The following is a 13,839-nucleotide window of genomic DNA, read 5'->3' on the forward strand; positions in this document are numbered from 1 at the left end:
AAGCCTGCCTCCAGAGTCACATAGTTCAGCGAGCCCTTGACCCACCATGTCACCAATATCAACATAACGTGGGTACCCGCCAGAAAGGTTGTCCTACCATAGGTGGTCTTGAGGCTGACATGGAAGACAGGAGGGGGCAACTGGCTTTCCTATTGCTGAAACTCAGGGAGGTGGCCAAGACCTTGGACCTTATCCACGTGTGTTTTGATGTCACCACAACGTGGGTTGGACATGACCCAGGTTGGCTCAGATGTGCCTGAACGTGACCTAGATGTAGCTTGGATGTTCAGTCCCTAAGCCTGCCAGGGGCAAAATGACCCTGAGTTGGGACAAAGACACACTCCGGACTGCAGGAGTTACAGACAAGTTTATTTATTGCAGAGTCTACAGAGCTGGCTTCCACACGCCCACTGAGACCCAGCCTGCCTGGAAGGCCACCGTGCAAGGCTTCACTGGGAGAGAGGAGAGTGGTCTGAGATTCTACGAGGAGCCCGTGGTGATCACAAGGGCATCCTGGAATGGGAGGAGAAAAGTCAAAAAAGTTTTTTTAACATCCTGTCCTTTTGTGGTTTATGCTATTTTATCCCCAACAAGGTGGCCGCTGGCATTGGGGTTCATGACCCTGAGCTCACTCATAAAGAATTCTTGGAAGGATCAGAGCAGTGGGTCTGTGTGTGAGCAGTGACACCATGCAGGGGTCTGGGGCACAGGTAAAGTATGTGGGTGCAGAGTCTGGGATTATATAGCACTGTTGTCTCCAGGCCCAGCAGATCACCAAAACACCCAAGAAGTTTTGTAAAATGCAGATTCCTGGCTGTATCCACTGGGTCCCAGGCAGCTAAATTTTTGACAACACTCTGCCTTTTTTGGGGAAATTAAATGTGATACAAGGAATGTAACCTATTAGATTTTCCCCCAGATTCTATCATGATAATTTTCAAATATACAGCAAAGTTGTGAGATTTTATAGTGAACACTTGCGTACTTATCACCTAGATTCTACTATTAACTTTTTTAAAGCCATACCTGTCTCATCTCAGATCTATCCTTTTTTTTTTTTTTGGCCTTGCTGTGCATCTTGTGGGATCTTAGCTCCCCATCAGGGACTGAACTCAGCCTCTTGGCAGTGAAAGCACGGAGTCCTAACCACTGAAATGCCAGGAAATTCCCTCAAATTTATCCATTTGTTCATTCCTTTGACTAGATTTTAGAACATATTACATTATAAAGCTATAAAAAGGATATGAGTGTGCTGCTAGTCAAAGATGAATAAATAGAGCAAAACAGGAAATTTGGAAAAAAAAGATCCAAAGAGTGAAATGATACCTTTCCAACCCAAACTGGAAATGATGCTTTGCAACTCGATAAAAAAAAAAAAAAACAGAGGACAGTTGCTAAATGACCCCTAATAAAAGATACATGAAATACACTAAGCTCCAGCCACCCGGTTAGATGGACACCTATTGTCCATCCGACATGAATTAAGTGCAGTGTGTGTCTTAGATAAACTACTTATATTATAATTGAATCATTATATGTAGTTCATTGGTGCGTGGCCTGTATATTCAGACATCTGCTGGTTTCATGGCTGAAGAGTCTGGGCTCAGAGAGGCCAAAGGACCTGCCTGAGGGTCCCTGGCTAGAGAGAGAGAGGCAGAATTGGCATTTGAACTGGTCCTCTGGTCCCTGAGTCTAGACCCAACCTCTTTCGGTATCATGCACAGTATGCCATCATAATTCTCCATCAAAGCCGGCTGAAGCGTGGATGCAGTTTTTGAGGTGGGCAGCGGAAAATGAGTCAGATGTCAACTTGCCTTCAAAGCCAGTTAACAGAGCCTCCCACCCTTCTCCCTGCCCGAATAACAGGGAGGATGAAAAAGGCTGGAGGTGCATGACCCCAGGCTAGGATAGTCATCCTCTTCCGCTTACAGATGAGGACGTGAGGCCCTGAGAGGAGAAGGGACTTGCCCACGGTCCCCCATAAGTGACCAGAGGGGCCAGGACTGGAGTACAGCACCCACCTCCCATGCCTGGGCTCTCCCTGGGGCAGGACGTTTAACCCCACTCACCTGGGTCAGAGAACACGAAACCGCCTCAAATCCCAAGGGCTTCACCATTGACACCAGGATCCCAGATCTTAATTTGCCTGAAATCACAAGTGTGGTCAGAGAATGGTGGGCCTGGGCAGCTGTGGGCAGGCTCACTCTTCCTAGACCTGGCATGCCCGAGTCAGACTGTCCCTTTTGTCTCTGCTCCCTGTTCTCTGGCCCTGCTGTCCACCCAGCCTCGTCTGCCTGTTCTTTGCCTCCAGCTCCAGCTTCTGGCCGCTCCAAAGGGTACCCTCACATCCTCTCACACTCCTGCTCGAGAACCATCAGGGCCCCCCATCACCCACAGCACATGCCTGTACTTTGAGATCTCTCACTCTGATAAAACAAAGACGTGAAAAAAGCAGGGTGGACATAGGCTGCCAAGTCTCCCCGCCCCCCTGACCTGGGGCTCCACAGGAACAACTCTAACCTTTTCTCTTGGCTTTCTCCACCGCTGACACAAATAACACTGCCAACAACAGCCAACAACAGCGAAGGCTAAGAAATGTTGAGCACTGACTGTGTCAGGCGCGCCCTCTCTGCCTCGTACAAACGTCTTCACCTTTATGCCTCCGAGGAAGGTGCTCTTATTTCCCCATTTTATAGATGGAGAGACGGAGGCTCAGGATAATAAGGCAGCTTGTCCAAGGCCAGGCAGCCAGCAGGAAGGGGAATCGGCGCTTGAGCCCAGGTCTACCGGAGGCACATCGCATGTGCTCTAATTGTCTGTTTCCACCTCTGTCTCCCTCCGGCTGTCAGCCCCGTGAGCCTGGGGCACTGCCTGCATCACCTACGCAAGCCTAGGCTCTGGCACGAGTGAAGGAATTGGTCTGGGCTGCTGGAGATGGAAAAGCTCATTTCCAGCTGGATGACATGGAAGGCTTCCTAGAGGAGGCAGAATTAGAACTAGGCTCTGAGGATAGGTGGAAAATAAATGCAAGGGGCCCCAGATGGAGACACAGGCAGGAGAAGTAAAGCACCCGCCCTCAATGCCCTGGGGACCCGGGGGATGGACAGCAAAGGGACACACCATTCTCGTTTGGCAGCAGGATGGAGGTGAGGATCTTGGTGGTGACGGTTTTCAGAAGTTCAGGCTGTGAAAGAGAAGGTGCCCTGTCACCCTGGCTGAGGATCTGAAGTCCTCGCAGCCACTCTCAGGATGGGCACAGCCCCGCCCTGTGGCGAGGGCAGCAGGTGAAGATGCCGAATCTCAGGTTCCTGGCTGGTCAGAGCTGCAAGGGCCGGGGACCAGACAGGCTGTGGGGGGCACAAAGCAGCTGGTCCCAGGTCCAGCAGATGGGGGGACTGCGGTGTATTTGTGGGATGTATCTCACCCCCAGTCTCACGGGCTCCACTGCTCTGTTCCAGCTGAATTCTCCAAGGGAATTTCATCCTGTTTCCCGAGTTTGTGACTTCTCAAGGGAAGCCAGAAGTCCTGATTTTCATGTGGAAACCTCCCCATTAAAAAATATTTGTCAAAAAAATTAAAAGACAAAACAAAAGGGTGGAAAAATGATCTCCTCCCTAAAACAAAGAAACAAATACCCCACCACAGCAGAAGACAGGATTCAGCCAATTCGAGATCTCTGATTCACTTTGACTCAGAGGGGGAAACTGAGGACCGGGGAAAAGGGGCTGCCCAGGGTCACTGAGACGAGTCTATATGAACAAAATGAGACGTGAATATAGGAGATTTGTTTTCTAATTTAGGGTCAGAACTTTACAGAAGGGAAGTCCGTGTGTATCTGTGTGTTTGTGAACATGTGTGTTCTCAGCTGTGTCTGGCACACAGTAGGTGCTCAGTAAACACCTGAACCAGAAAGTTGGACTTTGCGGCTAAGTTCGGGGAGGCTGGCCAGCTCCCCGTGGGGCTCCCCGTGAGGACCTTGTTCAAAGAAAATCCTGGGCGGTGTCTCCTTTTGAGATGGACCATCCTGGGCAATCCCCTGCACCCCCAGGGAAAATCTGTTCATACTCACGTTGAACAGGCCAATGGCTGAGTTCATCAGGTAGATCTGATCAGAGCTGCAACAGAAGATGCCCATGAGGCTGGTACCTCAGAGTCCCATTCATTCATTTGTTCAGTAACTATTTACTGAGCACCCATTATGTACCAGACACAGTGCAGGCTCTGGATATACAGCAGTGACCCAAATGAAATCCTTGCTTCGTGGTGCTTACATTGTAATGCATGGGGGAAGCGGGGGAGATAGCAAACAAACAGTTGCCCAAAGAGTAGGCAGAAAGATCACCCCCAGGAGTGAGGACCATGGTGAACTGAGGCGCTCATTCTTCTTTTAAAGGGGGTACCTGATTCCCAGCTCCACTGCTTGTTGCCACATAGGAATGCAGGCCATGGTGGCCAGATATTCTGATTTATACATACATGTTGGCAACTAATTTATATTAAAAAAACCCTAACCCTGTATGGGCTGATCCAAACACACCCATGGGCTTGATTTGTCCCAGGAGGCTCCCATTTGCAACCCTGAATTCCCTCTGGGGCAGCAGGAGGGTGGTAGGATGAGGGGAGAGCAGGCATGGGTGCAGAAGGCAGCGGGAGCCGTGTGCTGCTGGGCTGGGGGCCTGACTGTCACTGCTGCTGTCTTGGTGTCCAAAATGGGCTGCTCAAGGCTGAGGGGATGGTGCTGGGTGGGCCTTTCCCATGTGGCCGGGGTCAGCTTGCCCTGTGGCTGCTGCAAGGCCATGTCCCTCTCCTCTTTATCTCACACTCAGTCCTTGACAGCTGGACGGTCCAGGCAAGGCAGCCTTTCTGCCTGTCCTGGAGCAGACTTCACTCGACACTCACACCCCAGAGGCTTAAAACACTGGCTGTTTAAAGAAACCAGTGGTCAGGAGGCAGGACTCATTTTTATCACCAGAATCTTCACAATCATTTTCCTGTTTACCTGATATCATTCAAGTGGAGCATAAGTCGGTCATCTTCAGTGTAAAACTGAGCTTTGGAGGTGGCTTCCTGCAACAAAAGAAGCCCAGGCCCCATTTATGTAGAGGATGTGTCAGGTGTGGAGTGTGAGGTTCTCCACGGAGGCTCTGGGGCCAAGCTGACACGATCTGAATCTCAGCTGTTGGCTGTGACCTTGGGAAAGGGTCTGACCTCTGCGGGGCTCAAATTCCTTCTCTATTGGGATGATGCCTGTACCCGCTCCCCACTGAAGAGACTGCACAGAGGACTGAAGATGATGTCAGTAGACGGTGTACATGAAGCCTTCCCTGTGTGTCAGATGGTGTTTTAAGAGCTTTATCTGATCATCTCCTTTGATCCTCCCGACTCTGCGAGGTGAGTCTTATTATTGCCCCATTGTAGAGGTGAGGAAACTGGGGGACAGACAGGATGCTAAATGTTAACCAGTTATTATTACTGGGAAGGTCGGAAGCTAAGCCAGGCGGCAAACACAGATGCTGAAGATATCCATCCCCTTGACCCATAGGCTGCGGTGAGCTGGGTGTCAGGCTCCAGCTCCAGGGCAGCTGCACCCAGAGAACAAACTTCTCTTGCAGGCCTGAGCTTGGGGGCCTTTTGAAAAGTGCCTGCCATTGGCCACAGAGGGGAAGTCCCCAGGGAGCGAGTGAGGCTGGCCGGGGGCGGTCTACTCCCCTTGCTGGTTGGGGGCTCAGGGTACCCTCCCACGCAGGAAGCAAGGGCACCTTGTGTTCCTCCTATCCCGAGGGCAGCTAGTGGCCAACAACTGATGGACAAGGGGTACAGAAGGCTGGCCTTCTTGTTTCAGCCTGGGCTTGACTCTGGTGCCACCATGCTCCAGGGCTCTCGTGGGATGACGCAGAAGCGAGCCTCCAGCTGAGACCACATCCTTGCTCAGTCCTTCTCCTGGGAACTCTCCCCCAATACGTCACTTTTATCAGATTCTTTGTCTCGGGCCTGTTTCTAGGGGCCCTACCTAATGAAATCTTCCTACTGGGCTTGCCCTTGGTGATCCCCACCCCCATACTTTAACCCACAGGGTCCCCCTAAACGGAAGCTCTGAGATCTGACCTGCTGGAGTTACAGAGAAAATCAGTTAAGAGCTTACTAGGAGATGATTTAGTTCTGTTCATACTTCAGAAGAGGAATTACCCCTTTCCCTCTCAGGCCTGTGGTTTGAATAGAGCCAAACCCAATCCCCCACTCCAGGGTGTGTGTGTGTGTGTGTGTGTGTGTGTCCCAGCTCAGAAAATTTACATATATCATTTTTCTGGCCACACTGGTTGGTTCATGAGTGGGAACTTGACCCTAATTCATTCAATGAGAGTCAGCTTCTGAACTTTTGCTGGAATTACTGGGAAAGAGAAGCTTTTCCACTGGGGTTGCTAAGCAGAGAGGTTATAAGCTTGATGTAGCTTGGGAGCACTTCCATGAAGGGACAACCTGCCTGAGGATGAAGGTAGCACAAAGGAAAACAAGGCTACCAGATGGGAAGAGAGAAGAATGAAGATGACATCGCTTGAACACCTGGATCCAGCTATTCCTGAAGCCAATATTGTCTAGACTTTTCAGTTATAAGAGATAATACAATTCATTTTGTGCATATGAATTAAGTTTCTGCCCAAAGATCCTGACTAATAAAGAGTTGGGCCCCCAAAGCTCCTGATTCTTGGTTCAGAAGTCCCTTCCCCTATCCCTGTGAGATAACAAGAATGGTGGAAAGGTTTAGCAAAGCAAGAGGGGAGAACAGGAACAGTGAACAAGGGTGCCCCCCAGGCTGCTGCCAATGTCTCAGGCAACTGAACTCACGATGCCCAGGGTGAAGAAGGGGTGGTAGGCTTCACTGGTGGCAAATACTTCTAGCACGATCAGTTGGGCCATCTTGGCATTGCCCAGGTCCACAAGGAGCTCCGGGGTATCTTGAGTCAGGATCTTCACGATTTGTGTGGGCCCCAGCTGATCTGCAGCCTGGAAGGACATGAGACCCACATGTGGCCTCCCAAGTGCCTCACCGTGGCTGGCAGGGCCCATGCGGCCCCATGTGGTCTGGCTGCTGCCAACCTTCCTGGACTCCATGCTTCCTCAGATCCTGGAATAGCCTGCTTCTCTCCCCATCTCACAGCCTTCGGTTTTGCTTCTCCTTCTATCTGGAATACTTTTCCCTTCAGGGAAGCCCTTCCTAATCTCCCAGACTCTACCAGGTGCCCCAGTAGTGCTCTTATAACCTCGAGAATCTGTCCTTTGTCACCACATTTATGACTGAAATATTATCTGTACAATTATTTGATTCAGGTCAAACTGTCCTGTTAGATTGAAATCTCCATGAGGACAAGGACCAGTCTGTTACAGTCACCAGTGCTCGAAGGACAGAGCAGTTCCACACATACTTCACTCCCTGGAGGCCAATGGACAGACCACAGCAAACACCTTCAGGCTGCAGATGGCAAGTGGACCAACCTTTTCACTGATCACCTTGAGGCTTAACTTCAGCTGGCGGGCTATCTCAGGAAGCTGAGGAAGAGAGGAAGCCAGAGCAGGTCAGCTGGTGGGGAGAGGGGAAGACACACCTCCAGCAGCCCCACTGCCCAGATCCCTAAAACCCCAGAAAAGCTGGGAGGGCCTGGTGGTCCAGTGCACACGTCTGTCCCTGGTGGAAAACAGCCCCTATGTCAGCGGCTGTGGAGAATGAAGTCCCCTGGACTCTTATTGTGGGTTGGTGGTGCTCGTGGGTCTGTGGGCGGCTTCCTGCTCTCAGAGGACATACAGAAGCAACCGAATTCCTGCCACAGTCATGAATGTGGTTGCTGGTGACCACTCCCCTTTACTCATTATCCCAACCCCTCCCCCGACTTCTAATCCCTGAGAGCTTCGTGATCTGTTGTCTGTCAGCTGACCTGGAGTCCTGCCCTGCTCCCATAACTGTGGGCCAACCCTATCCCCTTCTGGGCCTTGGTTTCCCCATCGGTCACCCCGGTGAGGTGGCACACTGCAGTTGACTGGTGGTGGTTGTCTGCTGTGCTGGACTGATAAGGATTCCAAGACTGTGTCAGCATCAAGGCTCAACAGGAAGGAGGGCCCTGAGAGATTAGCGATGTCTGCTGTGGGTCCTGCGGTGGACGGCAGTGGTGCAATCGCCATCCCCCGGCCAGCCAGTCTCTAAGATGCCCTTTGGACAGGACTGTTATTTGGTAGAGGAAACAGGTGTTTCAGCTTCCAGGAGAGCAGAACTAGGACTGGTGCTAGATGTTACAGGGAGGTTTTCAGTTTTTGAGTTATATGTCAGAGGCAGGGTCTGTTAGAGGAGGGGGTGAGCTCTCCATTGCTGGAGGTATGTAAACCAGCCTGACAGGGGGTTCATGCTTAGGGGTCCTTATGCCCACTCTGATTCAGGAAATCCCCATGATACAGCAGAGATGGCTTCATGCTCTATCCCACGCTGAGGCTTACCACATAGTCCAACAGGACCACACGTTCTTTCGAAGGGAGCAAGGCAGCTACTGCAGCATCCACCACATCCTTCCTCACAGTGAGGCTGAAAGGGGTGTGGTATAGGGAGGGCAGATTCAGGGAATCCACACTGTCATGGAACAACTTAGTCACCTTTCCTTCTGAGTCCAACAACTTGGCCTAAGGAGACACAGAGCAGAGAGTTGTCTGGGAACTTTAACTCCACAACCTATCCAGTAATAATCTAGGAGGAAATGACACCATTCAGCTTGTTTCCCTTTTTGCATTTGCTGCCAGGAAGCTCAGCCTGGCATTCAGTGCCTTGCTGTAGATGATGAGTTATCTCAGGTGCCTAGCAACATCTACTGCACTTGTACCCCTCAGGTAATCTCTGATTTTTAAAACTCTAGATGTCTTATTTTGCATTTAGGTTTTAACTTCTCAGATACCTCACAAACCCTTTAGATGAAGGGAAAATTCAAGACTGCAAGAGAATGAATGGAAATGTTTGATGCTGCAGTTTTCCAAGGACCCATGAAAACTGGTCTGAGAGTCACGCTGCCTTGCTTGGCCTGGTCCCTGAGGGTGTCCAGCCCCAGTGTGGGTGGGTGGCTCCACATTTTAGAGAGAACTGATGGTTACTGGGTACCTCCTGCCTGCCAGGCCCCAGGCAGCCTCATTTCTTCCTCTCCTTGGTGACTATTGTTATTACATTTTACAGACAGGAAATTGAGGCTCAGAGAGGTGAAGAAACTTGCCCACAGTCACACATCAGGGAGTCGTGGAGCTGGGAGAGAAACTTAGGTCTGTGTGATCCTAAATGATGAATGTCCATCCTGGACTCTTGTTCAAGGTCACCAGATATTTGAGGATTGGCAGGGGCTTGCTTGAGACAAAGGCCAAGAGCCCCAAATACTCTGGCCCCTGACTGGGGAAATCAGAGTTGGAGGAAATCAGGTCACTGGGGTTGAAGTTCTGTGTGTGGCCTGTAGATTCCAGCTGCTGATTTTTCTCCATCAGAATGTTTACATGGGGTGTGTTCAGCCTGTTGAGCTTTTTCTAAATCAGCCTGTGTGTCCTAACTGTGACTGGCGTTTTTCCCCGTGAAACAGACCCATGGTGTCTGACCCTGGTGGTCAGAGAAGGGCAGTGATATCCCCACGTTCCCCTTGCGGTCCCATAACACTCACCTCTAGGATGAGATGGACAACACTACGGTTGATGGCAGGAGACACAAAGTCAAACTCCAGGTGGTCAGAGCTGAGAGAAACGGGCACTGCTCAGGGAGAAGAAGAAAGTTGTCTGAGGGTGGAGGGCAGTATCGGATAGGGTGGTTTGGGGCAGCTTTTGGCTGGAGCAGCATTCTTGCATGGGGTGGGGTAAGGGGAGGAGCAGGCCTAATGATGATGTTGAAAAGGACAATGATAAAAACGACGGACGTTTATTGAGCGTATATCAAGCACCAGGTAATGCATTAAACCTTTACATGTGTTAGCTCCTGGAACCCTCACAGTAACCTTAGGAGGTAGGTCCTACCATTACCCTCATTTTACAGATGGGGAAATCAAGGCTTACAAAAGTGAAATGACGTGCTCAAGGGCATACTGTGAAAGGATCTGAACCCAGTTGGTCCTGTGCCAATTCTGGTTTGGAACAAAACTGACTTACTGCTTATACCTCTCTACCTCCCCCACCAGACTGATCTGCACGCCCGCCCCCGCCCCCGCCGGCGCCCACGCCACCGCTTGCGTTCACCTCGGGATTCCCCAGTTGGCCGCCAGGTGGCGGTGGCGTCTCATCTGCCTCGGCCGTTGGGCGGAGAATGGAGAGGACTAGAGAGGCGCGCTGCGCGGGGGAGTGGCGGGAGCTGGTGCTGGGTCCGCCTACGCCTGGGGGAGACCTCCCGCCCTGCCCCTGGGGAGCAGGGGAGCCGAATAGCCTTGGCACGGAGCCCCAGCAGCCTTGGCTAGCTTCTTCCCGCCTCTGAACCTCAGTTTCCTCGTCTTAAAATGGGGATAGAGTAGTATACCTGCCTCATAGGTTGTACAGGACTGGTACCTAGTAAAGCTGGCTGGAATCTGAATTAAATCAGACTTGGGACTTCAGTAATTACGTTAAAGCCTTCCTCTATCACTAATTTCCTCTGTGAACTTGGACAAATGATTTCATTTCTGAACCTCAGTTTCCTTATCTGTGAAGTGGGGTAATGATCCACTCCACTTCATGGGGTGGTCTGAGGCGTCAGTGAGACAGTGTATATAAAATACTCAGCCCAAGGGTGTGGCCCAAAGTAGGTGCTCTGTGGGCATTGAACGCCTATTAGTTCTGTTCTCTTCTTCCCACTCCTCTCCAGTGGGAATGAACCTCTTCAGATCCCAAAAGAGTACGTGACAGGATTTTCTTCTTCCCACCAATCCCCTCTCTGAGGGGTCCGAGAATGCAGAATTTCACTGTGAGTGGTCTGAGGATACAATTTGTTTCTTCCCTTGATCCCTATTCTCTAATAGCCCATAGTAGTCTCTGTATCATCCAAGGTCTACCCATCCATCCATCCATCCAGCACACATCTGTAAGCACCTCTCTGTGCCAGGCAGAGCACCTGCTATGAACCTGGAACTTTCCTATAAACGTTTACTCCTGTGAGGTTAGGGCTGGATAAACCCCATTTTACAGATGAGGAAACAGAATAAGGAGGTGGAGTTGGCTTTTTCAAAGCTACAGAGCAAATCAGTGGCAGAACTAGGATTTGAACTTGGGCACGTATCTGGGGCACCCACTGGCTCACATAGAACCTTGCGTGTACTGTGTGCTCATGAAGCCACAGTTGCGGTGATTTCCTGTCGGCTCATCCTGGGCAGGGATCAGATCATTCTTGCCCCACTTGTTGCTGGGCTGAGCAGCTGCTCAGGCCTGACTGAGGGAGGCCTGCCTAGGGCAGAGCCAGGGACTGGAGGCCAGCTCAGTAGTCAAGGGAAAAGGTATGAGAGCACGGTGCACCTACCCTTCGTCAGGTTCAGGAGGTCCTCACGCATGTCCTCAAAGGCTGCCTTGACCACAGGACACAGCTGCAACAGCACAAATGCAGGGCCTCCATCAGCCAGGGGCCAGCACACAGCCCCACAGGGACCCGTGCCCAACTCTCCTGGGCTGAGTCTCGTCCCTGTGCCCATGGCCAGCCAGATTTTCACCCATGGGCATAAGGACTCAGTGGTGCGTCTACTCCCTCAGCCATCACTGCTGCTCAGAGCACATCACAGCCTCTGGTGTCACTTGGCATCTTTTGCAATGGTTTGTCCTTTGCCCTGTGTCCAGCGTGTGCCTGGCCTGCCAGCTCTCCTCCCCATCAGACTCATCATGTCCACAAAAGCCCATGTTTCCATAAGAGGGAAATGGAGAACACATTCCTTCACTCCCTTCTCCAGTCAGCACTCAGCACTGACTTCCTTCCACATGTCAGATTAGAACACAGGTCAGGGACTTCTCTGGTGGTCCAGTGGCTAAGAATTCGTCTTGCAATGCAGGGGATGCCGATTTGATCCCTGGTCGGGGAACTAAGATCCCACATGCTCAGGGCAGCTAAGCCCATGCACCACGACTACAGAGCCCACTCGCTCTGGAGCCCCTGCACCACAACTAGAGAGAGAAGCCTGCATGCTGCAAGGAAGAGCCCATGCGCCACAACGAAAGGTGCCACGTACCGCAATTAAGACCCGATGCAGCCAACTCCCCTCCCCCAAAACAAACAAACGAAAAGAACACAGGCCAGCAAGACAGACGCAACCAGACTTGCAAACAATCTTTGTGGGTTTCTAGCTCCAACACATCTCCTTGCCTTCCGAATTCTTCTCCCCTCAGAATTCCAGCAGATCTCAGCAGTGGTTGATTTTGTCTCCCAAGAGACGTTTGGAAATTTCTGAAGATACTTTCAGTTGTCACAGTTTAGGGGGGGAGTGTTACTGTCATCTAGTGGGTGGAGGCCCAGGATGCTACTAAACACCCCGCAATCACAGGACAGCGCCCACAACAAAGAATTAGGGGGCCCAACTGTCCATAGTGACAACCCCTGGCCTCAGCTCTTCTGCTTGCGGAGGAAGTTTAACATTTGACTTAATTGACCTTGGGGCCCAAAGGCCTTGTGCTCTGCTCTAGGCAACCTGTTTTCCAGGGCAGTGCTCTGAGATTTTCTCATTTTGTCTTAAGTACAATTTCCCCAGTAAAAACCTTCTGGTTGACGACCCATTGCTACTCTTGAGAAATGACAATGTACTTTGACAAATGTTAATTTTTCCTATGAAAAACCCATTTCCTGCTCCAGCTGCTTTGCTAACCCCGAACTCAGGGAGGATGGAGGAGTTGGGCTCAGGGACTCCCAGCATTCTCTGCCTATTCCTTGTGGGCACCCTCTGCATCTTCTCCCACAATTCCCCTTTCTTCGGTTCCACCCCTGGGGCTCAACCTTGGCTACACGTTTGAATCCTCCTCTGGGGGAGCTAGAGTCCTCTGGGATACCAGGGCCCCACCAGATCAATTAAATCGGAATCTCTGAGGTTGAACCCTGATATCAGTATTTTAAAAAGCCTTCTCAGGAGGTTCTGATGTGCAGTTGGGATTGGGACCCACGTATTCATACTGAAAGGGGCTTCAGCATTTTTTAGATGGGCTCCTGCCAGATTTAAACATGTTGTGCCTTTTCGCTTCATGCCTATAAAATATTCATAGGACTGTAGTTTCAAATCCAGTGATTCATGGTGGGAAACCATGACGATTAATGGAATTCCAGTTTTCTCAAATTGTTCAGTGTATTTGGCTTTTCACCCTTAAAAACAGATATTATGCAAAGAGCATTTTATAATCCCAAGTTCTTGCCATCTTTTCTAGTGGAAGACACATTTTTAGCTATTAAATTATAATGCCAATTAAACTATGATTTTGCTGGAGGCTGGAAAAACATTTCCAGCTGGGCCCTACATTAAGAAACTGCTACCTTTAAATAGAAAATAGGGGGATGGGGTGGGAAGAATTGGGAAATTGGGATTGCCATGTATACATTACTAATAAGAAAAAAAAATCAAATTGTATACTTTAAATATATGCAGTTCATTGTAGTCAATTATATCTCAATAAAAGTTCTTAAAAAATAGAAAATAAATTTCTTAAAAGAAAAAATATCTCACATAAGTAAAGCTAAGTTTTACAAAATTATTCATTTTCAAAGTCCTTTTAGAAGTCTCTCTGGAATAGTTTAAAAAAGTATTAAATATGGTACAGCTATTAACATAGTCATGAATATCATAGAATGGTATGGGAAATAGATATAACTTAGAGGATATCAAACAATATTGATGCTGAGTGCAGCCA

The 13,839-nt window shown here is 50.1% G+C and overlaps 1 protein-coding gene across 1 annotated transcript in view; it reads right to left on the bottom strand.

Annotated features, from left to right (window-relative positions):
- Window positions 1–361: 361 nt before the first annotated feature.
- Window positions 362–13,839, bottom strand: part of BPIFB1 (BPI fold containing family B member 1) — a 38,516-nt gene continuing 25,038 nt past the window's right edge. Inside the window, exons 7-16 of the mRNA XM_057703261.1 lie at window positions 11,483–11,546; window positions 9,672–9,757; window positions 8,482–8,661; window positions 7,492–7,545; window positions 6,844–7,002; window positions 5,000–5,067; window positions 4,070–4,115; window positions 3,121–3,184; window positions 2,070–2,146; window positions 362–513 (exon numbers count right to left, since the gene is read on the bottom strand). Of these exons, the coding sequence (XP_057559244.1) occupies window positions 481–513; window positions 2,070–2,146; window positions 3,121–3,184; window positions 4,070–4,115; window positions 5,000–5,067; window positions 6,844–7,002; window positions 7,492–7,545; window positions 8,482–8,661; window positions 9,672–9,757; window positions 11,483–11,546 (831 nt within the window). The 3' untranslated portion in view covers window positions 362–480. The remainder of the gene's footprint in view (window positions 514–2,069; window positions 2,147–3,120; window positions 3,185–4,069; window positions 4,116–4,999; window positions 5,068–6,843; window positions 7,003–7,491; window positions 7,546–8,481; window positions 8,662–9,671; window positions 9,758–11,482; window positions 11,547–13,839) is intronic.

Source organism: Hippopotamus amphibius, chromosome 12 (genome assembly GCF_030028045.1).
Source record: "Hippopotamus amphibius kiboko isolate mHipAmp2 chromosome 12, mHipAmp2.hap2, whole genome shotgun sequence".
Taxonomy (NCBI): Eukaryota; Metazoa; Chordata; class Mammalia; order Artiodactyla; family Hippopotamidae; genus Hippopotamus; species Hippopotamus amphibius.